The 26,529-nt window shown below is 48.1% G+C and overlaps 1 protein-coding gene across 1 annotated transcript; it reads right to left on the reverse strand.

Moving 5' to 3' along the window:
* Positions 1-1,058: 1,058 nt before the first annotated feature.
* Positions 1,059-26,306, reverse strand: REST (RE1 silencing transcription factor). The gene is made up of 4 exons (XM_073636928.1): positions 26,146-26,306; positions 15,140-16,027; positions 11,171-11,254; positions 1,059-3,841 (listed from the first exon to the last, which is right to left on the reverse strand). The coding sequence occupies exons 2-4, from the start codon at positions 16,017-16,019 to the stop codon at positions 1,236-1,238; spliced, it is 3,570 nt and encodes a 1,189-aa protein (XP_073493029.1). The 5' UTR covers positions 16,020-16,027; positions 26,146-26,306; the 3' UTR covers positions 1,059-1,235.
* Between the last annotated feature and the right edge of the window lie 223 nt (positions 26,307-26,529).

Raw genomic sequence — 26,529 nt, forward strand, 5'->3', positions numbered from 1 at the left:
GCTCCTACATTATGATAATCTCAGATTACATAGCAAAAACCTGCTGACAGATTCCCTTTAAGAACGTTGGTGTCATGATAAACTTTTAGTGTAAAAAGGCTGCTGATCACCCGATGAACAAGTAAAATGCTCTTTCATCGGTTGAAATGATCTTTTGTGCAGAGCAAAACATCGTGGCAGCCTATGCGGACTAATCGATGTAATACAGATATTTCAGTGCGCATCAAAACTCTACTAAACGATCTCCAATCGGTTTAGATCTGCGGTGTTTAGTTCCACTGGTCGGTCCGTATAACGTACCCTTACACAGCTGTCTAGCTCACAGTACTGCCAACTATCTCTTCAGCGTACAATCCAAGAAGTACCAAGACTCAGAGGGAAACTCCAGCACTGCTGGCATGCGCACTTCAGTAAGCACTTGCTCATGGATAAGAGAGTGGAAAGCAGATTCATTACCATATAAAAAAAGAACTATCCAAACATATGTGCTATCTATTCAACCTATGCAGCAGGACATTGGCCTTCTAGTCTCCAATTGAGGAATGTCATATAAAGCTACTTCAGGGTGACTGATGTTAACTTAGGATTCCTTGTCATGAAAAAGGCACAACTCATCTCAATGAAAATGGGACCAGTTATCTTATTAGTTTCCTTCTAACTTTTATGTAAAAAAAAAAAGAAAAAAAAAAAAAAGAAAATGCACCTAAAGGCCTGCACATAAAACATACGCTGGAATACGATATATAAAATGGTATATACCCTTACAAGCTTTTGTTTATAGCCCAGACGTATTTTCAGAAAGGCTGAAAAACACCCCCCACCCCTCCAAAAAAAGCAACATTATATCTTTCATTTTATGTAGCGAACAAAACTAGGAACTGAGCAAAACAATATTGTCCCTTCTTTCAATCTCAACTGCATGATTTAGGTTAGGAAAGTCCCACCCTCCATGATTCCAATGTATTTCTAGGAGTTTTATACTTGTAATAATATAGATATATACTGTACGTAGTGAAAAGCTAAGTTTGTAGTAACAGGTGTTATGCTGAACAGGACTGTTACATGGAATACTGACAAAAAATGAAAAATTAACTGGTACACGTCTTTTGCCACAATGGAATACCATGTCATTTTCAAGCTATCCAGCAGTACTCCGTTACGTTCAGGAAGAACCCCATCATTAAATATATAGTTTTATGCAACTTTCCATCTGGATTCTTTTTTTTCTACTTATTTTATAATCTATTTTGTGCTGCTTTCTCAAGGTAATAAACATTGACCAAATGACGTTTCAGATGCTTTGTATATTCTTCTGCTTTCTTGAATACGCGATCACAAAAAATACACACAAAACTTTCATTAGAGACACTGGTCGAGACAGAAGGCACTTCAAGAAGAGGCTGCGATTCTAGGGTCTCTTGAGGGGACTGTAAACCGTTTAGGCCAGAGTCATCACTCCTTTCTGAAATATTATCACTGATCTCACTGCCTTCATGGCTATGGATTCCCTCGTCCTCATCAGTGTCCAGAGGTTCATGACTAGTAGCCTCACATTGTGTATGCACAGTTTCTTTTGGATCACAATGGTTTATATCTTGTGTAATTTTTGGAGAGAGAACTTGTTCTGTGTCTCTTGGGGTTGTCTGCTCCAGTTCTTTGTGCTTTTCTAAACTACTAATTGATTCAGATTCATTGACATTTTCCGATTCCTCACTTACAGTTCCACTACAATGCAAGGCACTCATCTCATGGTTGCAGTCCACTTCAGGAATGGATTCAGAGTTTTGTGCAGCAGAAGCAATGTTTGAAGGCTGTAAATCAGGAGCACGTTGTGTCTCCACAGTGGATATATCAGTAACTGGGCATATTACAGGGTTGGGTTCAGGCTCAATTTTGTCAGCAACTTGGCTTATTATAGAGCTGGGTTCAAGCTCATTATCTTTGTCAGCAACTGGGCTTTTTGCAGAGTTTGGTACTAGCTCATTAGCTTTATCGGTAGCTGGGCTAATTACAGAGTTGGGGTCAAGCTCATGCTCAGTAGCTGGGCTAAATACAGAGTTGGGGTCAAGCTCATGCTCAGTAGCTGGGCTAAATACAGAGTTGGGGTCAAGCTCATGCTCAGTAGCTGGGCTAAATACAGAGTTGGGGTCAAGCTCATGCTCAGTAGCTGGGCTAATTACAGAGTTGGGGTCAAGCTCATGCTCAGTAGCTGGGCTAATTACAGAGTTGGGAACAAGCTCAATCTCAGTAACTGGGCTTATTACAGAGTTAGGAACAAGCTCATTCTCAGTAACTGGGCTTATTACAGAGTTGGGAACAAGCTCATTCTCAGTAGCTGGGCTAATTACAGAGTTGGGGTCAAGCTCATGCTCAGTAGCTGGGCTAATTACAGAGTTGGGGTCAAGCTCATGCTCAGTAACTGGGCTTATTACAGAGTTGGGATCAAGCTCATGCTCAATAACTGGGCTTATTACAGAGTTGGGATCAAGCTCATTCTCAGTAACTGGGCTTATTACAGAGCTGGCTTCAAGCTCATTCTCAGTAGCTGAGCTTATTACAGAGCTGGCTTCAAGCTCATTATCTTTATCAGTAACTGGGCTTATTACAGAGCTGGATTCAAGCTCATTCTCAGTAGCTGAGCTTATTACAGAGCTGGGTTCAAGCTCATTATCTTTATCAGTAACTGGGCTTATTACAGAGCTGGGTTCAAGCTCATTCTCAGTAGCTGAGCTTATTACAGAGCTGGGTTCAAGCTCATTAACATTCTCTAAGAGCAACTTATCGGACTCAGGTGTCCTTTCCAATGTAGATGAAGTAGATTCCATGTTGGGATCAGAAACAGCTCCTTCGCTAACTGTGCTTATTTTGGCTTTACTTTGTGTACCCAAGAAAGTCCCCTCTGATGCTTTTGTAATGGCTTTGGCTTCCACCTGTGTAGGCTCTGTAGAAGATTTAAGACCATTTTCAGCCAGTGGTACACTGTTGGTTTCATCAATAGTGTTCCTGATCTCAACAGGTTCAAAACCCTTTTGAGTTGTTGACTTACTAGATTTATTTTTTGAAGTAGCAGTTTTGTTTGATACAGTCATCTTCTTGTGTTTATTTTTTAATGGTTTCTTGTCGGAAGTTTTCTTCAAAGGCACTTTCTGTTTCTCAGATTTTCCACCTCGGATTGTTTTTTTGGAAACTTTGTGGGTATGCTTATTTTTCTGTACCAACCTCCTCTTCTTTACATTGCTGTTTTGTGCTTCGTTCATCTTAAGTGGCTTCTCAGATACCACACTTGACTTCCTTTTTGCACCTTTACCTTTATCGGGGTTTTTATCTTCTTCAGTCTTAGAAGTGGACTTGTGGCTTCGAGTGGTGATCTGCCCAACAGGAGGACTGGCAGCTCGCTTCACCTTTACACCTTTCTCCTTATCCACTTTAGGTTTCACATCAGATTTCTTTTCTGGAGGCTCACTTTTAACATCAGAGTTTTCCTTTTCTTCTTGTTTACTTGAATCAACATCTGAACCTGTGGCATCTCCTTTTTTTGTTCTCAGTTTGACTTTGGAAACATCCATGGTTATGTCAGCGCAGCCAGAGTGTCTGGATTTTATGTGATACTGCAAATTACACTTCTTCGACGCAGCATAATCACACACGGGACACATGAATTGTCTTGGATTAACATGTAGCTCAACATGTTTCTTGAAGTTGCTGCGGTCAGCAGTTTTGTAGTTACAGTGTGGACATGTCAAAGGTTTTGGTCCATTGTGGACTTGCCTGGCATGCCGTGTCACTTCGTGCTGATTTGATGCAACATAACTGCATTGCTCACATTTAAATGGCTTTTCACCTACATAAAGAAAAATAGTTTTTTTAAGTTGCATATAAAATAAGAAATTAAAACATATCGATGACACAAGCACATCAAATATTAAATGATATCACTTTAAGGTCAGCTCTACATGGGTGACTATGCACAAAGCTCTGAGGCTTTTCAACACAGATTTCTAGTCCGGTTAACCATTCTTGCACTGCCTTCCAACAGTCGTATCTGGGACAACTCAAAACAGCAAAGAGTTGTCTTCTTACCCGGGGAACAATAGACATTTCCAATGTTCCCAGAGAGATGCGACTACTTGTGCTATAAAAATCAAACTGAGCCAAACACGTATAGTGATAGCCTAAAGTTGAAAGAAAAAAAATATATAAGTAAAAGTAAATAAAAAGTACATCATGAACAAAACATGCAACATCAGATAGGAGTAAAAAAATCCATACCCAACTGTTCCAATGAAAGCATTGTTAAGAAAAAACAAAACAGATTTTCTGTTAAAGACAGTATGATGACAGCATTCATGACAGTTATAGAATCATTTCTGCGAGCCGTAAAAACGGCATTACATCTTTTTACAGAGCTACAGAAAAAAAAGCAACACAACAATGTATTTCAATTGCCAGGAGGTAAGAAAAAAGCAGGTAAATATTTCCATATGTCTTCATTCATTAATCAAAGGCTATGTGCCCACGATGCAGAAAATTTCTGCATCTCCCTGGCAGAAAAAACGCATGCAGATTGTATATGCGTTTTTTCCTGCGGAATACATGCGGATCCACATGCAGATTGACAAGCGCTTTCCAGGCGATTTTAGCATCACTTGGAAAGTGCTTGACAACTAGGTCACACTGTATAAATCCATGCAAACAGCATGGATTTATATAGTGTGACCGCAAAACAATGCTTAAAATAAAGCTATACTCACCCCCGAGGCCCCGGCGTGTGCAGCAGCGCTCGTTCCTGTCTGGTTCCCGGCTGCCGGCATATCGCGAGACACAGCGGTGAAGGGACTGCGGTCACATGACTGTGACGTCACCGAAGGTCCTTCAGCGCTGCCGGCATGCCGAGAGAAGCAGTTGGACAGGTGAGTATAAACTTTATTTTTTATTTTATTATTTTTTTTACAGGTACAATGGTACCCAGGTCTGGGTGAGAGTCTTCTCTCCTCCAGAACTGGGTACCATCCGCACATAGAGACGCATAGAAGCCGCTTGTACAAATGTACAGACGCGCATTCTATGCGTCTCAATGCAAGTCAATGGCGGCGCTTCCGCAAAATTAATGAACATGCTGCGGATTTATGAATGCAGCAGAAACGCTGTGGAAAAATCCGCAGCATGTGCATTGACATTGCGGAATGCCATTGGGGACCATGGGGTGCGGATTACCATGCGTTTTTGATGCGTTTCCGCTGCGGAAATTCCGCAGCATAAACGCATGAAAAACGCATCGTGTGCACGCAGCCTAAGGGTGCTTTCACATTGCGTTTACTTACACGTTTGTGAGTCCAGTCGGGGCTTGCGTCCGAATCCCCCGCCAAACTGGATTCGGACATATGTGCTGATGGGGGCCATAGACTATAATGGTGCCAGCAGAGGAAGCGTGCATTCTGACGTGCATCATTTGCGAGCATTTACGCTCTGCTGGCACCATTATAGTCTATGGCCCCCGTTGGCGCATACATCCGGGGGGAGGGGATAATTTGGACACAAGCCCCGACGGAACTCACAAACATGTAAATGTAATGTGAAAGCACCCTAATGTGTAGGTATGAAACCTGTCAAGATGTAGCTGTTCTTTTTTTTTTAACACACATTTACCTAAAGGCTAAACCAAAGATTAGGAATCAAACGATTCTAATTTTGATCTAGAATACAATATTTCACAAATTCTGCCAATATTTTTTTTAAAATGGAAACTATGAAGGCACTTTTATCATTGATACATAACTTATTGCGGTTCGGTTAATTACCTGTTCTTCACACCTCTGAGGTCTTGTCACAAAAGATATTATCACATTGGAACTTGTATTATAATTTACCCTATTACAGGATTTACTAAGTGAAGCAATTGTGCAGTGATAAATTTAGTAGTCAAAAGTAAAAACTGAAACTATGATATGGGTGGAATGCTTAACGGTGAAAATCTCATACAGTGATTGCAACAATTAACTGTCATAGACCTAATTGCAAAGGCAAATTTGGGAAAACACATTGGTGCCCGATGAAAAACAGGCGCTTCTCCAGTCCTGCATCGCCATCTTGTGACCGCAACTTCTGACTGTCCAAAAGTCAGAGGTAATGGTCACACCTCTCAATGTAAGCTTTTGTGTGTCTTGTTCTGGCTATCAGACTTACAGTACAGACCAAAAGTTTGGACACACCTTCTCAATTAAAGATTTTTCTGTATTTTCATGACTTTGAAAATTGTATATTCACACTGAAGGCATCAAAACTATGAATTAACACATGTGGAATTATATACTTAACAAAAAAGTGTGAAACAACTGAAAATATGTCTTATATTCTAGGTTCTTCAAAGTAGCCACCTTTTGCTTTGATGACTGCTTTGCACACTCTTGGCATTCTCTTGATGAGCTTCAAGAGGTAGTCACCGGAAATGGTCTTCACTTCACAGGTGTGCCCTGTCAGGTTTAATAAGTGGGATTTCTTGCCTTATAAATGGGGTTGGGACCATTAGTTGTGTTGTGCAGAAGTCAGGTGGATACACAGCTGATAGTCCTACTGAATAGACTGTTAGAATTTGTATTATGGCAAGAAAAAAGGAGCTAAGTAAAGAAAAACGAGTGGCCATCATTACTTTAAGAAATGAAGGTCAGTCAATGCGAAAAATTGGGCAAACTTTGAAAGTGTCCCCAAGTGCAGTTGCAAAAACCATCAAGCGCTACAAAGAAACTGGCTGACATAAGGACCGCCCAGGAAAGGAAGACCAAGAGTCACCTCCGCTTCTGAGGATAAGTTTATCCGAGTCACCAGCCTCAGAAATCGCAGGTTAACAGCAGCTCAGATTAGAGACCAGGCCAATGTCACACAGAGTTCTAGCAGCAGACACATCTCTTCAACAACTGTTAAGAGGAGACTTTGTGCAGCAGGCCTTCATGGTAAAATAGCTGCTAGGAAACCACTGCTAAGGACAGGCAACAAACAGAAGAGACTTGTTTGGGCTAAAGAACACAAGGAATGGACATTAGACCAGTGGAAATCTGTGCTTTGGTCTGAGGAGTCCAAATTTGAGATCTTTGGTTCCAACCACTGTGTCTTTGTGCGACGCCGAAAAGGTGAACGAATGGACTCTACATGCCTGGTTCCCACCGTGAAGCATGGAGGAGGAGGTGTGATGGTGTGGGGGTGCTTTGCTGGTGACACTGTTGGGGATTTATTCAAAATTGAAGGCATACTGAACCAGCATGGCTACCACAGCATCTTGCAGCAGCATGCTATTCCATCCAGTTTGCGTTTAGTTGGACCATCATTTATTTTTCAACAGGACAATGATCCCAAACACACCTCCAGGCTGTGTAAGGGCTATTTGACCAAGAAGGAGAGTGATGGGGTGCTACGCCAGATGACCGGGCCTCCACAGTCACCAGACCTGAACCCAATTGAGATGGTTTGGGGTGAGCTGAACCGCAGAGTGAAGGCTAAAGGGCCAACAAGTGCTAAGCATCTCTGGGAACTCCTTCAAGATTGTTGGAAGACCATTTCCGATGACTACCTCTTGAAGCTCATCAAGAGAATGCCAAGAGTGTGCAAAGTAGTCATCAAAGCAAAAGGTGGCTACTTTGAAGAACCTAGAATATAAGACATATTTTCAGTTGTTTCACACTTTTTTGTTAAGTATATAATTCCACATGTGTTAATTCATAGTTTTGATGCCTTCAGTGTGAATGTACAATTTTCAAAGTCATGAAAATACAGAAAAATCTTTAAATGAGAAGGTGTGTCCAAACTTTTGGTCTGTACTGTACATTGAGTTGTGTCTTCTGGACTGGCCAGAAAACTCTGGATAAATCTGGCAGGTCACAAACTACTAGGAAATGCCCGAGCGGCACTGATAAAAGACAAAGACGGCAGCTGGAAAGTAATAGACTAGGCGCAGAGAACCTAGATTAGTTGCACAATTCGAGCGCTGCAATAAATCCCTCTGTGCATGCTCATTGTGTAACAGCTAAGACTTAAGGCCCCGTCACACTTAGCGACGCTACAGCGATCCCGACTACGATACGACCTGTCAGGGATCGTTGCTGCGTCGCTATGTGGTCGCTGGTGAGCTGTCAAACAGGCAGGCTCACCAGGGATCAGGGGAGCAGCGACATCGTGGAAAGAATCTTTCAACGATGTCCTGCTCCTGGTTACCTGCCTGCTGAAGCAGGAGCAGGCTAGTAACCATGATAAACAGCGGGTTACTAGGGGCACACGCGCACTTAGTAACCCGCTGTTTATCAGGGTTACCACTCGGCTACGGTGAGCGGGAGGTTACCACTCACTTTAGCAGGCTCGTAACCATGATAAACAACGGGTTACTAGGTGCGCGTGTGCCCCTAGTAACCCAATGTTTATCATGGTTACCAGTCTGATCGCTGGTCACACACAGCGAGGTGTGCTGACCAGCGGGAGGGCAAAGACCAAAAAATGGTCCAGGACACTTTGCAGCGATCAGCGACCTCACAGCAGGGGCCTGATCGCTGCAAAGTGTCACACAGAGACATCGCTGGTGAGGTCACTGTTGCGTCACCAAAACCGTGACACAGCAGCGATCTCGCTATGTGAGACGGGGGCTTAAGTTATGAAGGTCAATCGTTCTGCAGCAGCCATAGGTTTCAAGGAACCAAACATGCCATTCTGGCTTACATTTGGAAACTGCTTATTCTTACTGTATTGAAAAGCATAGTTTTTAATACTATTCAATATGTAATACTCAATATATTGGGAGAGATTTATGAAGCCTAATTTATTAATTAACCACAATTCTGGCAGAATTTTCACTAAGAGACTATCTTGACAGGTTTGGACATTTTCTGTACCTTGTCTAACAAGGGGCATGACCTTGGAAAAAAGTGGGGTGTGACCCCAACATGCAACACTGCGTATCAAAAAAATAAGCGTGAACCACCACAATCAATCCAGACCATTTTAGGACTGTCTAGTCTAAGTTTGTACTGTCTAAGACAGGGGTCCTCAAACTTTTTAAACAGGGGGCCAGTTCACGGTCCCTCAGACCATTGGAGGGCCGGAATACAGTTTTTAAAAAAAACTATGAACAAATTACTATGCACACTGCACATATCTTATTTTGTAGTAAAAAAAACAATACAATACAGGAACAAATACAATATTTAAAATGAAGAACAAGTAAAGTTAAATCTACCGGTATTTCAATAGGTAGGTAACTGTACCCAATAGGCAGGTAAATGTCCCCAATAGGCAGCATCGGTCCTCAATAGGCAGGTAAATGTCCCCAATTGGCAGGCTGTTTCCCCCTTATAATGCCATATGCAGGCTGTTCCACCCCTTATAATGCCCCATGCAGGCTGTTCCCCCCCTTATAATGCCCCATGCAGCATGTCCCTTTCCCCCCCATATAATGCCCCATGCAGGATGTCACCCCCCATATAATGCCCCATGCAGCATGTCCCTTTCCCCCCCATATAATGCCCCATGCAGGATGTCACCCCCATATAATGCCCCATGCAGGATGTCACCCCCATATAATGCCCCATGCAGGATGTCACCCCCATATAATGCCCCATGCAGGATGTCACCCCTCCATATAATGCCCCATGCAGGATGTCACCCCTCCATATAATGCCCCATGCAGGATGTCACCCCCCCCCCCACATATAATGCCCCATGCAGGATGTCACCCCCCATATAATGCCCCATGCAGGATATCACTCCCCTGTCTTTATAATGCCCCATGCAGCATGTCACCCTCCCCATATAATGCCCCATGCAGCCTGTCACCCCCCCCATATAATGCCCCATGCAGGATATCACTCCCCCCCATATAATGCCCCATGCAGGATATCACTCCCCTGTCTTTATAATGCCCAATGCAGCATGTCACCCCCCCACATATAATGCCCCATGCAGCATGTCACCCCCCCATATAATGCCCCATGCAGGATATCACTCCCCTGTCTTTATAATGCCCCATGCAGCATGTCACCCCCCCCCATATAATGCCCCATGCAGCATGTCACCCCCCATATAATGCCCCATGTAGCATGTCACCCCCCCATATAATGCCACATGCAGCATGTCACCCCCCCATATCATGCCACATGCAGGATGTCACCCCCCATATCATGCCCCATGCAGGATGTCACCCCCCATATCATGCCCCATGCAGGATGTCACCCCCCATATCATGCCCCATGCAGGATGTCACCCCCCATATCATGCCCCATGCAGGATGTCACCCCCCATATCATGCCCCATGCAGGATGTCACCCCCCCATATTATACCCCTTGCAGGATGTCACCCCCCATATAATGCCCGATGCAGGATGTCACCCCCCCCACATATAATGCCCCATGCAGCATGTCACCCCCCATATAATGCCCCATGTAGCATGTCACCCCCCCATATAATGCCACATGCAGCATGTCACCCCCCCATATAATGCCACATGCAGGATGTCACCCCCCATATCATGCCCCATGCAGGATGTCACCCCCCCCATATTATACCCCTTGCAGATGTCACCCCCCCATATAATGACCTATGCCTCCATACATTAAAAAAAAAAATAAAAAAAATAAAAAATCCAATACTCACCTCACTTCTCACTTGCTGCCGCTGCTCTACTCTGGTCTGGACTCCAGCGTCGCGTCGTCGTCGTCCCGCTCTGCGCTGCCTGTGACGGCACTCGGGAGGGCGCGGTGTAAAGACGTCACCGCACCCTCTGACCTGAGACATCACAGGAAGCGCAGAGCTGGAAGACAGCGGATCTGCAGAGGCACGGGGAGAGGTAAGTATCCGCCTGCCGGGGCCCTGAGCAAGCGGGGGAGAAGGGCGGGCGCTGACACCGCTCCCCTCTCCTCCGCCCATAGCCCGGCGGGTCGGATAAAAGTCCTCCGCGGGCCGCATGTGGCCCGCGGGCCATAGTTTGAGGACTCCTGGTCTAAGAATTAGACTGTATTGATAAATATATCCTAGTGTGTTTTTGCATGCAATTTTCTTTTAAAGTACTAAAGAAAACATATCTTAACTGAATGTATTTACATCATATTTGGGACAATCATATTAATGGTGTTAAATGCAAGCAGCTATTGCTGGCTATGTCACAAATATTATATTCAAGCCTTATCTGTAACCAACCTGAGTGAGTCCGCATGTGTCTGGTCAAATGAGTTTTCTGTGAGCTTGAATAAGGACACATAAAACACTGATAAGGTCGTTCACCTAAAAATGAAGGATAGAGGATTCAGTGGCAGATTAAAATATTATATATTTAAGAAAAATAAATTTAAATCTCTAAAAATTCAAATGGCACAATGAACAGGATTATACATAAGAATTAAAAATTAAATAAGTCTGTGCCTTTAATAAGTTGCGTTTTCTGCAAATTAAAGCTTAGTGTAGAGGTTATCCTTAGGTGAAGGTGAAAGACCCTCGCAAATTTATATAGTACACGGGTTCTATAGAACGCCAGAAATTCTGGAAAAGATTGGCTGTAGATCAGATGCCAGGTGTCCCAAATGCTGCATGGATCAAGCTGATCTGATCCATTTGTTGTGGAACTGCCAAAACTTCACAGATATTGGACCTATTAGATAAGGTATTTTGCATTAAAATGTCCCAAGTTGTGTATACTTGGTTAAGGGGAGGAATTGACAAACACATTCGATAATACGGATATTGGGCGTTTATTGTAGACTGCTCGCAAACTGATTGCTCGTTACTGAATCCAACCTACACCACCTGTCATAAGAGAATTTATTGATAAAATTAACTCAGTTATAATATGTGAACAATAGATTGAGAGGTGTATATGGTAAATATGAAAAGCTGTGGTCACCATGGCTAAAATTTCCAGGACTTGCTTTAGCCAACATGTTGCTGGACAGATATATCTTTGTGCCGAATGGGTGATAGCCAATGAGCAGCCACGTAGCAATATGTAATATATTATGGCTTAATGTGAACATGGTCAGCCTATCTTCTACGGGTGCAAACCCTCTGTAATACCATTAAATAAATAAAATTTATAGCACCTAGAAATGAATGGTATAGGGAGGGTTGGGGACATTAATCATAATTATTTTCCATTTCTGTATATGCAATATAATTCCCTTTTTTGGTTTTGTCTTTTTTTCGAAAATCTATAAAAAAAAACAAACAAAAAAAAAACTTACAGTAAAATGAAAGTTCTAATAAACTAGGTAAGTATTTCTCACATTAAGGCCATGTGCCCACGATGCAGAAATGCTCCGGATTTTTTCCTGAGCGTTTCTGCATCTCCCTGGCAGAAAAAAAGCATGCGGATTGTACATGTGGATTGTACATGCGTTTTCCTGCCAGGCACATGCGGATGTGAAGCGCTCTTCACATGCATTTCCGCATGCGGGTTGTCAAGCGATTTTAGCATCACTTGGAAAGTGCTTGACTACTTGGTCACACTATATAAATCCATGCAGTAAAAACAAAAAAACAAACAAAAAAAAAAACATTATACTCACCTTCCGATGGCCCCCGGTCTCCTTATCCGGTGTCTTCAGCGGCTCGCAGTGCTCTTTCATGACGTCATTTAGTCATGTCACAGGTCACGCGACCGCCGACGTCTGCGGTCGCGTGACCTGTCACATGACTAAATGACGTCATGGAAGGTCCTTTTACACCACCGCGAGCAGCTGAAGAGCCAGCAGCGCCACCGGGAGCAGACAGGGGGCCATCAGAAGGTAAGTATATGTTTTTTTTATTTTATTCTTTTTTAACTACAGGTACTATGGTACCCGGGTCTGGAGGAGAGTCTCCTCTTCTCCAGACCCGAGTACCATCTGCGCATTGAATCGCATAACATCCGCATGCATACTTGTATGCATGCGGATGTTATGCGGTTCAATGATAGCCTATGGCGGCCGAAAGTCGCAATTCCGCAAAATTAATGGACATGCTGCGGATTTTTCCGCAATGATAATCCGCAGTGGAAATTTCCGCAGCATGTGCACAGCACATGTGGATTGTCATTGGGGACCATTGCAGACCTATTAACAAGCGTTTTTTAAGTGCTTCCGCTGCGGAAATTACACTGCGGAAATGCTTAAAAAACGCATAGTGGGCACGCAGCCTCATAGTCCTATACAAGGCTGCTGGGTTCAGGTCAGCAGACCCACAACCCGTGCATACATCACGATCTACTCTGAAACTGCGAAACACGGATATGTGAATCCAGCCTAACATCTCCATAAATCTTTCTAAAACCTTGTGTTTCCATTCTTCACCATTTAAAAGATTGTCACCTTCTAAAATTCAATACATTCTTTTAACATTCAAAGACAGAAAGTCTGTCCTTACAATGTGCTGCTCGTTAAAGGATAGTTCTTGTAGAACCAGGGATGAGACTCATGATATACTCCGGAACATATACTATTATTCATTCACTAATACCCCTCTTCGGGTTTTGTGACACACAAGCAGGTTGACGGACTTGTTCTGAAATGGAAGGGGGGGCATTTAAGTTCATTGTACACACTTTTGTTGCCAGCGGTTAAGACATTAATGGCTGTGGGTTGAGTTATTTAGAGGGCACACCAAATTTACACTGTTACACACAAGCTGTACACTGACTACTTTACATTGTATCAGAGTGTCATATCTTCAGTGTTGTCCCATGAAAAGATATAATAAAATATTTACAAAAATGTGAGGGGTGCACTCACTTTTGTGATACTGTATTTTGTCTGTAACAAGACTAGGCTATGTTCACATGTCCGTTTATCTTTTCCTTATGCGTGTTTTGTTTAGACCAGACAAACAGAACAGATAAGTTGAATGAGGACCCCGTGCATTCCTGTTTGAAATGGAAGCAGAGATGGTCCCGATTTATATAGCGTCCGTCATATTTTTGTTGGTCCGCTAGGTATCTGTTTTTGCACAATGGGGCACTATTGCTTCCGATTGAAATAGGACTGTACAGGATGTGAATTCTGTAGATCTGTTCTAAACCAAACAGACAAATGGAGAGGATAGACGGACATGTGAATAGAGCCTTATTTTTACTTTACATTGAACGTTCTCTATAGCTATTGTGGTCTCTTTTTGGTCAAAGTGAGCAGCTAAGAAACGTTTGATACGTTCATATTACCGTATACGAGAGAGCACCTATACTTTGTTAATTTTTTTCTTATTTTGCTGTATTTTTACGTCCATGTAAATATTTTTTCGTATTCACAGGCAGTTTTGCCATTGTGTGGCTTGTGGCTTTCTGAGTATATTCACAGATTACATTTTTTCACAAATTGTGGCACAAGCTTGTGGTTATTTACTCCAGTGAGCAAATCTTGTGCACTATTGGGGAATTTTGTGCTTACTTGGTTTGACCTCCCACCAGGTCCAAAGAAGAGCAGAATTCCAGAGAGTCCGAGGCCCCAAACAATGTTTCTTACATGGAAAGTTTAACTTTTATTCCATCTTTAAAATAGCACAGCAACAATAAAAAGACAAGACAATGCTACCATATTTGGCTCTTTTCAAGCCAGAATTTCAATACCTGTATTTTACCATTGTAATTCTCACTTTAAAAAGGCCAAATATGGCCAAAAGGTTGAATTATCTATTTATTGCTGCTATGCCAATATTAAAAGATGGAATAAAAGGTACATTTTTCCATACAAAAATCACTGTTTGGTGACTCAGACTCTCTGGAATTCTAAAGGGTTGTGGTTATATCATGTAAAAAACATGGACATGACTGCAACATGTGAATATATCCTTACTGCTCCATACATGCGTGGACACAGACAAAAGAGGGCCCCTGTGCTAGAACAGTATATGGGCCCTTTGCAGTCCAATAGCGTATCATAATGCACAATTCCACTTGTTTTGGATGTGGCAGTGGGTCCCCTTACTTCTTGGGACCCTGTGCGGCTGCACAGGTTGCACCAATGGTATAATAAATATACTGTCAAGAGAGGTCTGGTCCATAACAACAAGAAAATATCCTAAAAATGGTGAAGGATATTAACAGAGTATAAGATAGTTGGAGAACTTGCACAATGGATGTCCTGTATTTATATAAAACCCCTTTAAATGACAGGTTTACGCAACTTCTACATTTCAAAACATTACCTGTATGTGTTCTTATATGCTGAATATAGTTATTTTTGCGGTCAGAAAAATAAGAGCACTGTGAACACGTATAAACAATCCTTGGGAAATGATTTCGGAGGTGTTTCTTCCAGTGATATTCGCTAACTGTCGTATAGGTACATATGGTGCACTTGTAAACCCGCTCGTTGTCCGAAGCTTTATTGTGATGCTTCAAATGGGCCAAATAGTGATCAAGACGGTTGGTGTTATAGCCACATCTGTCACATCGGATAGGTCCTTTCGAAAAGTCCACTTCCTCAGGGGAACAAGAGCCTGAATCCTGCAAATTTTTGTTTGAGTCATGATCAATGAACCTCTTGGCGCTATGGTCCTTAATATGATGAACAAACTCTTCCTCAGATTCTGCCTTATACTGGCAAGGTCTGCACCTAAAAGGCTTGCTTTTTACACATTTTGTTTTGTCTTCAGTTCTGGAAGGAGGGGTCTCATTTTTCTTTTCTGGTTCCACTTCCAAACTAGTTCCTGGGCTGGTGGGTTGTTGGTCACATGGTTTCTCTTCCTGGACTCCAGAAGGTTCCTCATCCATGGTCTCAAGCAAATCAGACTCACCGGCTATGTTTGACTCTTCTAATTCCATTCTTTCCCCATCACTATCTGAATAGCTAGTATCATAAACAGTTGTCAATTCAGCCATTTGTCTGTCCTCGTCCATGGAATAATCACAGCAGCCATTATTAGCTTCTCCGGTCAGAGCAACGTTCGCTAGCATGATGAGCCGGGGAGCTGCCATCTCTGCTTTAGAAAGGTCATGTAAACCATACATGTCACCAATGCCAAAGTTGCCACTGTTACAAAATAAGTTGCTGCCACTAGGTTGGCTAACCATTTGTGTAGCCATGGCGAATACTAAAAAGGAAAAAGAAAACATATGAGAACAAAAGCCAAAGACACATTGCAAATTGGATAATAAGTCAAAAATACCCCTACAAGCAATATAGAGAAATTATAGAAAGAAACAAGTGTCAACAACATTGCAGTTATTTATATGCTTCCACATGAAATGGTTCATTACAGCAAGATTTTTCACTGCAGCATAAGCTCAGGTGAATACATCAAGTTGAAGGTCCTTTGGAATATAATCTATGTATCAAAAATTTACATACATTAACATTTTTTCTGTGGTCCATGTCCTCAAACTATGTACAAGAATCCACACTTGCACAGATCGATATTCAAGCTTTCAGGACAAGTACAAAGGCTGTGACCATAGACAATAAGGTCATGTGAGTTATCACACGGCGGAAGGTCCCAGAACAAGACGTTTGCACTGTACATTTAAATGGCATACCTCATGCCAACATATGTCAGTATAGCTTTTTCATTCCTCCAATGTAGGAAAGCATAGCCTGCTGCACTATTACTGGGGGTCCGACAACAGACTCCCTCACAATCATGAAAAGGTGGTCTGGAGCCCCAAGTTTGAATTGAATAATGGTCCAGCATGCACCCTGCCATCCAATTCATTGACTATGGGACTGACAGACTGCCAAGGGTTGGACTTAGGATCCCTCGTTCTCATGATCGGGGGTTGCACCAGTGGCTGGACTCCCAACAATTTATTATGTAGACAAAAGTGTCATTGTTCTTGGCATCACAGGGCCTGTTCACACAGGATGATATATTGCCAAAAAAACATGTTCATTTTTAAACAAACTTAAAAATCATTTCACCAGACAATTACTTGTTTGTTGGGCAAATGTCAGCCTTTTAAATACTGGCCGATAATCAACAAATGAGCATTGCTTCACACAGCACGTCACAATAGGGTGCATGATTAAAAAAGCATTGATCAAAAGAGAGGATTTCAAACAACAAAAAAAAGAAAATGGTAAGAGTCAAAATTTGCCATGTTTGTACACGAGAAAAGTGGTGTTAACGAGGTTATTCACTAGAACACTTATACTTGCCTCCGGCGCCATTCCAGCAATGTTGTCACTTCCTCTCCTAAGGATCGCATAACATTGTTAAGTCATGTGATCCCTGCGGCCAATCAGTGCTGACTTCACTCTCCTCACCTTTGGACAAATCACAGAGCTTTAGCTCTCTCATTTCCTCCAGAAATATGTGATTCATAAGAAAGCTGGCGAGAGTGAAGCCAGTGCCAATTGGCCGCAGGGATTGCGTAACATGACAATGTTACACAATCTAGGGAGAGACAGTGCCAACACCGCTGGAACTCCGCCGGCACCGCAGGCCAGTATCAGTGCTATTATTTTAAAAGGGGGAAACATGAGGATTGAGAAGGAGTTGTCCAAGTAGTGCACAACCTCTTTAATGCTTTTGATAAATTACCCCCTTTGCCTTAAAGACATTCCCTTCTTGATGTCCCCACATAGCCCTTGGTAACCTCCTTCTAGGGAAGACCCTTTATGGACAGAACTAAAGTGAACTTCCAGTTATGCATTGTATATTGAAGAGGGACCAAATTCCATTAGAAGAGAATAAAAGTTAAAGTGAACAGAACATAACCGTGTTTTACAGTAAATGATAAACCTATTGTTCATGATTGATAAACACTAGCCACTGATTAAAAAAGGGACAGCACAGAATGGCTGTTCAAACCAAGTCCCACTGCTCAATGCTTCACAGCGGGGCTAAACATTTACAGTTGAAACCAGAAGTTTACATACACTATATAAAAAGACACATATTCATGTTTTTCTCAATATCTGACATGAAATCAGAATAAACCTTTCTCGTTTTAGGTCAATTAGGATTACAATAATTTTTAATATTTGCCAAATGCCAGAATAATGAGAGAGAGAGAATGTTTTAAGGCATTTTTATTACTTACTGCAAAGTCAAAAGTTTACATACATTTCATTAGTATTTGGTACCATTGCCCTTAAACTGAATGACTTGGGTCAAACGTTTGGGATATCCTTCCACAAGCTTCTCACAATAGTTGGTCGGAATTTTGGCCCATTCCGCCTGACAAAACTGGTGTAACTGATCCAGGTTTGTAGGTCGCCTTGCTCGCACCTGCCTTTTCAGCTTTGCCCATAAATTTTCAATAGGATTGAAATCAGGGCTTTGTGATGGCCACTCCAAAACATTGACTTTGTTATCCTTAAGCCACTTTGTTATCATTTTGTCAGTATGCTTTGGGTCACTGTCCATTTGGAAGACCTATTTCCGCCCAAGCTTTAACTTTCTGGCTGATCTCTTGAGATATTGCTTCAGTATTGCCACATTATCTTCTTTTCTCATGATGCCATCTATTTTGTGAAGTGCACCAGTCCCTCCTGCAGCAAAACAACCCCACAACATGATGCTGCCACCCCCGTGTTTCACAGTTGGGATGGTGTTTTTAGGCTTCCAAGCTTCTACTTTTTTCCTCCAAATGTAACGATGGTCATTAAGCCCAAAACGTTTAAGTTTAGTTTCATCAGACCACAGGACATGCCTCCAAAAATTAAGGTTCCTGTGTGCATTTGCAAACATTAATCTGGCTTTTTTATGTTTCTTTTGAAGTAATAGCTTCTTCCTGGCAGAGTGGCCTTTCAGCCCATGTTGATACAGTACTCTCTTCACTGTGGATATTGACAAAGTCTTACCAGCTTCCATCATCATCTTAACAGGGTCTTTTGCTTTTGTCCTTGGGTTGATATGCACATCTCGGACCAAAGCACGTTCATCTCTGGGACCCAGAACCCATCTCCTTCCTGAGCGGTATGATGGCTGGACATCTTGTTTGTACTTGCGTATAATTGTTTGTACAGATGAACGAGGCACCTTCAGGTATCTTGAAATTGTACCCAAGGATGAGCCAGACTTGTGCAAGTCCACAATTTTCTTCCTGATATCTTGGCTGATTTCTTGAGACTTTCCCATGATGCTACACAAGCAATGTGTTTCAGGTGTACATTAAAATACATACACAGGTGTGTCTCTAAGGCTGCGTACCCACTATGCGTTTTTGCCGCGGAATTTCCGCAGCGAAAAAGCTTAAAAAAACGCTTGGTAATACGTACCCCATGGTCCCCAATGATAATCCGCATGTACTGTGCACATGCTGCGGGAATTTCCACTGCGGATTATCAATACGCAGCATGTCCATTAATTTTGCGGACACGCAGCGTAATTGCCGCCATTGACTTGCATTGAATCGCTTAATATCCGCATGACTACATGTGCACATGCGGATATTAAGCGGATGGTACCCGGGTCTGGAGTAGAGGAGACTCATCCAGTCCCGGGTACCATAGTAGTGGAAAAAAAAAGAATTTACAATAAAAAATAAACATTATACTCACCTTCTGATGTCCCCCGGTCTCGTGTACGATGCGTCCAGGCTCCCCGGCGGCTTGCGATGGTGTAAAAGGACCTTCCATGACGCTAATGTCGGCGGTCGCGTGACCTGTCACATGACTAAATGACGTCATGAAAAGTCCTTTTACACCACCGTGAGCCGTACAAGAGACCGGACGCACCGGAGAAAAGACCGGGGGCCATCAGAAGGGGAGTATAATTTTCTTTTTTAACATTTTTATTCTTTTTTTTAACTATTAACTTGGTCACACTATAGAAATCCATGCCGTTTGCATGGATTTATATAGTGTGACCAAGTTGTCAAGCACTTTTCCAAGTGATGCTAAAATCGCTTGGAAAAGCGCTTGATAACCCGCATGCAGAAATGCATGCAAAAACGTTTGACAAAAGCTTCTACCTGCGTCTTTCCTGCCAGGGAGAGGAGTGAAAAATTTGCAGCATTTCTGCATCGTGGGCACTTAGGTTTTTGGGCAACATCTGAGTAAGGCTATCAGAAGCTTCTAAACACATGACATCATCATATGGGCAGTCCAGAATTGTTTAAAGGCATAGTAATCTTACTTTTGACTTTGCAGTAAGTAATAAAAATGCCTTAAAACATTCTCTCTCTCATTCTGGCATTTGGCAAATATTAAAAATTATGGTAATCCTAATTGACCTAAAACGAGAAAGGTTTATTCTGATTTCATGTCAGATATTGACAAAAACATGCATATGTGTCTTTTTATACAGTGTATGGAAACCTCTGGTTTCAACTATAACTACACCTTCCCACCTGCTTGGTTTTGCTCAGTCTCTTCCCCCCCCCCTCTTTTTTGACTGACAGCTCTGGCTTCATAGAGCAAGAGAATGGTGGAGATAGATGGTAAACAAACAGATGAGAAGGTGTATATAAATGACCCCGCCATGAAGCACGGAGCGCCTGTACTTGGCTATAACTGTCATTCCGTGGTGACAGAGTCCTTTTAAACTGAACATGGTAATAATCCTGGAAACTCCCTTTTAGAACTAACAAAAACAGCAGCTCCCGAATATGAGGTAATCATTCAGAAGACTCAGCAGCTTCAGTATTTTAGACAGTCAATAGGGGGACAAGGGTGGGGGCGCCATAGAGAAAGCGCAGCGGGGTGTGGGCAGACGCCGTGGAGTTTACACGGGGCTGGGGGGGGGGGATGGGGAGCGCAGTGGTGTTTACAAAGGGGGGGGGGGGGGCAGACGCCGTGGAGTTTACACGGGGCTGGGGGGGGGGGGATGGGGAGCGCAGTGGTGTTTACAAAGGGGGGGGGGGGGGCAGACGCCGTGGAGTTTACACGGGGCTGGGGGGGGCCAGACGCCGTGGAGTTTACACGGGGCTGGGGGGGGCCAGACGCCGTGGAGTTTACACGGGGCTGGGGGGGGCCAGACGCCGTGGAGTTTACACGGGGCTGGGGGGGGCCAGACGCCGTGGAGTTTACACGGGGCTGGGGGGGGCAGACGCCGTGGAGTTTACACGGGACTGGGGGGGGGGCCGACGCCGTGGAGTTTACACGGGACTGGGGGGGGGGCCGACGCCGTGGAGATTACACGGGACTGAGGGGGGGCAGACGCCGTGGAGATTACACGGGACTGAGGGGGGGCAGACGCCGTGGAGAGTACACGGGACTGAGGGGGGGCAGACGCCGTGGAGAGTACACGGGACTGAGGGGGGGCAGACGCCGTGGAGAGTACACGGGACTGAGGGGGGGCAGACGCCGTGGAGAGTACACGGGACTGAGGGGGGGCAGACGCCGTGGAGAGTACACGGGACTGAGGGGGGGCAGACGCCGTGGAGAGTACACGGGACTGAGGGGGGGCAGACGCCGTGGAGAGTACACGGGACTGAGGGGGGGCAGACGCCGTGGAGAGTACACGGGACTGAGGGGGGGCAGACGCCGTGGAGAGTACACGGGACTGAGGGGGGGCAGACGCCGTGGAGAGTACACGGGACTGAGGGGGGGCAGACGCCGTGGAGAGTACACGGGACTGAGGGGGGGCAGACGCCGTGGAGAGTACACGGGACTGAGGGGGGGCAGACGCCGTGGAGAGTACACGGGACTGAGGGGGGGCAGACGCCGTGGAGAGTACACGGGACTGAGGGGGGGCAGACGCCGTGGAGAGTACACGGGACTGAGGGGGGGCAGACGCCGTGGAGAGTACACGGGACTGAGGGGGGGCAGACGCCGTGGAGAGTACACGGGACTGAGGGGGGGCAGACGCCGTGGAGAGTACACGGGACTGAGGGGGGGCAGACGCCGTGGAGAGTACACGGGACTGAGGGGGGGCAGACGCCGTGGAGAGTACACGGGACTGAGGGGGGGCAGACGCCGTGGAGAGTACACGGGACTGAGGGGGGGCAGACGCCGTGGAGAGTACACGGGACTGAGGGGGGGCAGACGCCGTGGAGAGTACACGGGACTGAGGGGGGGCAGACGCCGTGGAGAGTACACGGGACTGAGGGGGGGCAGACGCCGTGGAGAGTACACGGGACTGAGGGGGGGCAGACGCCGTGGAGAGTACACGGGACTGAGGGGGGGCAGACGCCGTGGAGAGTACACGGGACTGAGGGGGGGCAGACGCCGTGGAGAGTACACGGGACTGAGGGGGGGCAGACGCCGTGGAGAGTACACGGGACTGAGGGGGGGCAGACGCCGTGGAGAGTACACGGGACTGAGGGGGGGCAGACGCCGTGGAGAGTACACGGGACTGAGGGGGGGCAGACGCCGTGGAGAGTACACGGGACTGAGGGGGGGCAGACGCCGTGGAGAGTACACGGGACTGAGGGGGGGCAGACGCCGTGGAGAGTACACGGGACTGAGGGGGGGCAGACGCCGTGGAGAGTACACGGGACTGAGGGGGGGCAGACGCCGTGGAGAGTACACGGGACTGAGGGGGGGCAGACGCCGTGGAGAGTACACGGGACTGAGGGGGGGCAGACGCCGTGGAGAGTACACGGGACTGAGGGGGGGCAGACGCCGTGGAGAGTACACGGGACTGAGGGGGGGCAGACGCCGTGGAGAGTACACGGGACTGAGGGGGGGCAGACGCCGTGGAGAGTACACGGGACTGAGGGGGGGCAGACGCCGTGGAGAGTACACGGGACTGAGGGGGGGCAGACGCCGTGGAGAGTACACGGGACTGAGGGGGGGCAGACGCCGTGGAGAGTACACGGGACTGAGGGGGGGCAGACGCCGTGGAGAGTACACGGGACTGAGGGGGGGCAGACGCCGTGGAGAGTACACGGGACTGAGGGGGGGCAGACGCCGTGGAGAGTACACGGGACTGAGGGGGGGCAGACGCCGTGGAGAGTACACGGGACTGAGGGGGGGCAGACGCCGTGGAGAGTACACGGGACTGAGGGGGGGCAGACGCCGTGGAGAGTACACGGGACTGAGGGGGGGCAGACGCCGTGGAGAGTACACGGGACTGAGGGGGGGCAGACGCCGTGGAGAGTACACGGGACTGAGGGGGGGCAGACGCCGTGGAGAGTACACGGGACTGAGGGGGGGCAGACGCCGTGGAGAGTACACGGGACTGAGGGGGGGCAGACGCCGTGGAGAGTACACGGGACTGAGGGGGGGCAGACGCCGTGGAGAGTACACGGGACTGAGGGGGGGCAGACGCCGTGGAGAGTACACGGGACTGAGGGGGGGCAGACGCCGTGGAGAGTACACGGGACTGAGGGGGGGCAGACGCCGTGGAGAGTACACGGGACTGAGGGGGGGCAGACGCCGTGGAGAGTACACGGGACTGAGGGGGGGCAGACGCCGTGGAGAGTACACGGGACTGAGGGGGGGCAGACGCCGTGGAGAGTACACGGGACTGAGGGGGGGCAGACGCCGTGGAGAGTACACGGGACTGAGGGGGGGCAGACGCCGTGGAGAGTACACGGGACTGAGGGGGGGCAGACGCCGTGGAGAGTACACGGGACTGAGGGGGGGCAGACGCCGTGGAGAGTACACGGGACTGAGGGGGGGCAGACGCCGTGGAGAGTACACGGGACTGAGGGGGGGCAGACGCCGTGGAGAGTACACGGGACTGAGGGGGGGCAGACGCCGTGGAGAGTACACGGGACTGAGGGGGGGCAGACGCCGTGGAGAGTACACGGGACTGAGGGGGGGCAGACGCCGTGGAGAGTACACGGGACTGAGGGGGGGCAGACGCCGTGGAGAGTACACGGGACTGAGGGGGGGCAGACGCCGTGGAGAGTACACGGGACTGAGGGGGGGCAGACGCCGTGGAGAGTACACGGGACTGAGGGGGGGCAGACGCCGTGGAGAGTACACGGGACTGAGGGGGGGCAGACGCCGTGGAGAGTACACGGGACTGAGGGGGGGCAGACGCCGTGGAGAGTACACGGGACTGAGGGGGGGCAGACGCCGTGGAGAGTACACGGGACTGAGGGGGGGCAGACGCCGTGGAGAGTACACGGGACTGAGGGGGGGCAGACGCCGTGGAGAGTACACGGGACTGAGGGGGGGCAGACGCCGTGGAGAGTACACGGGACTGAGGGGGGGCAGACGCCGTGGAGAGTACACGGGACTGAGGGGGGGCAGACGCCGTGGAGAGTACACGGGACTGAGGGGGGGCAGACGCCGTGGAGAGTACACGGGACTGAGGGGGGGCAGACGCCGTGGAGAGTACACGGGACTGAGGGGGGGCAGACGCCGTGGAGAGTACACGGGACTGAGGGGGGCAGACGCCGTGGAGATTACACGGGACTGAGGGGGGCAGACGCCGTGGAGATTACACGGGACTGAGGGGGGCAGACGCCGTGGAGATTACACGGGACTGAGGGGGGCAGACGCCGTGGAGATTACACGGGACTGAGGGGGGCAGACGCCGTGGAGATTACACGGGACTGAGGGGGGCAGACGCCGTGGAGATTACACGGGACTGAGGGGGGCAGACGCCGTGGAGATTACACGGGACTGAGGGGGGCAGACGCCGTGGAGATTACACGGGACTGAGGGGGGCAGACGCCGTGGAGATTACACGGGACTGAGGGGGGCAGACGCCGTGGAGATTACACGGGACTGAGGGGGGCAGACGCCGTGGAGATTACACGGGACTGAGGGGGGCAGACGCCGTGGAGATTACACGGGACTGAGGGGGGCAGACGCCGTGGAGATTACACGGGACTGAGGGGGGCAGACGCCGTGGAGATTACACGGGACTGAGGGGGGCAGACGCCGTGGAGATTACACGGGACTGAGGGGGGCAGACGCCGTGGAGATTACACGGGACTGAGGGGGGCAGACGCCGTGGAGATTACACGGGACTGAGGGGGGCAGACGCCGTGGAGATTACACGGGACTGAGGGGGGCAGACGCCGTGGAGATTACACGGGACTGAGGGGGGCAGACGCCGTGGAGATTACACGGGACTGAGGGGGGCAGACGCCGTGGAGATTACACGGGACTGAGGGGGGCAGACGCCGTGGAGATTACACGGGACCAGACGCCGTGGAGATTACACGGGACTGAGGGGGGCAGACGCCGTGGAGATTACACGGGACTGAGGGGGGCAGACGCCGTGGAGATTACACGGGACTGAGGGGGGCAGACGCCGTGGAGATTACACGGGACTGAGGGGGGCAGACGCCGTGGAGATTACACGGGACTGAGGGGGGCAGACGCCGTGGAGATTACACGGGACTGAGGGGGGCAGACGCCGTGGAGATTACACGGGACTGAGGGGGGCAGACGCCGTGGAGATTACACGGGAGGAGGGGGGCAGACGCCGTGGAGATTACACGGGAGGAGGGGGGCAGACGCCGTGGAGATTACACGGGGAGGGGGGGGCAGACACTGTGCTGATTACACGGGGAGGGGGGGCAGACACTGTGCTGATTACACGGGGAGGGGGGGCAGACACTGTGCTGATTACACGGGGAGGGGGGGCAGACACTGTGCTGATTACACGGGGAGGGGGGGCAGACACTGTGCTGATTACACGGGGAGGGGGGGCAGACACTGTGCTGATTACACGGGGAGGGGGGGCAGACACTGTGCTGATTACACAGGGAGGGGGGGCAGACACTGTGCTGATTACACGGGGAGGGGGGGCAGACACTGATGATTCTGCAGCCATCATGTCGTCTCCTCTGTAGTCACTAAACTTCCCACACGCCCGTGATGGCTGACTTCTGGGGAGGCTGCTTTATGGCACGGACAGAGGAAGTGGCCATGTTTACAGCCCCGCACAATGTGCCCACAAGTTCGGAGGGGCGGGGATGGGACGCCATATTCCTAACTTTACAAACGCTCCAGCACCAGGAGGAGGAGGGAGCGGCAGGCGACATCCCGGGGCAGATCAGCACCACGGGCGAGGGCAGGAGACCCCCGGCCCGTTCTCGTCCCCTTACTATTAGGGTCCCCGGTAGATGCGGGCGGCCTCCCCACCCCCACCAGGGTCACACCCAGTGTGAGGCTGGGAGTCGGGGCCGAGATCAGCCCTGGACAGCGCCTTTCCCGGCGCTCTCCAGCAGCGGACAGCGACCATGGCACAGGCAGCAGTCAGGACCCGCACAGCTACGTGCAGCACGTCCACCCAGCGCGGGGCACAGGCAAACTTGGCCTAGACTCCGTAGCCGCGCTCACGAGTAAAAGTTTCCTGCGGTCGCCAAACATCGGCCACACGTTCCCGCCCTTGTTGTACGAGCACCGGGCACTCACCTCGCACTCAGAGCGGCGTCCAGCGGGGAGCGGACAGGGCCTACTGCTCGGCGCTTCTGGTACGGGAGCCTCCGCTCTCACATTCCTACACACGCCGCACTCACTCACACTCCCCCTCCCTTCTGTGCTACGGCGGTAGGGGGCGCGCACGTCTGCTGCCCTCCTCTGCGTGCGCGTACACACGGCGCCGCTACACCTGAGGGGCCCGAGCATTGCTGGACTGCAGCTTGTTGTGCGGCGGCTTTGTGGGCCCGTGTGTAACCATGCGGGGGCCACGGTTAGCAGTGGGAAACTGAGTGTGGAGTGCAGACCTCCGCCATTACAAAAGGCAGCAGGAGGGTCTGCTCTATGTTCGTCCAGTCTATGTATTGAGGATGGGGTCAG

Source organism: Phyllobates terribilis, unplaced genomic scaffold (genome assembly GCF_046119375.1).
Source record: "Phyllobates terribilis strain yellow unplaced genomic scaffold, ASM4611937v1 Scaffold_1__5_contigs__length_1240528914, whole genome shotgun sequence".
In the NCBI taxonomy this organism is placed as follows: Eukaryota; Metazoa; Chordata; class Amphibia; order Anura; family Dendrobatidae; genus Phyllobates; species Phyllobates terribilis.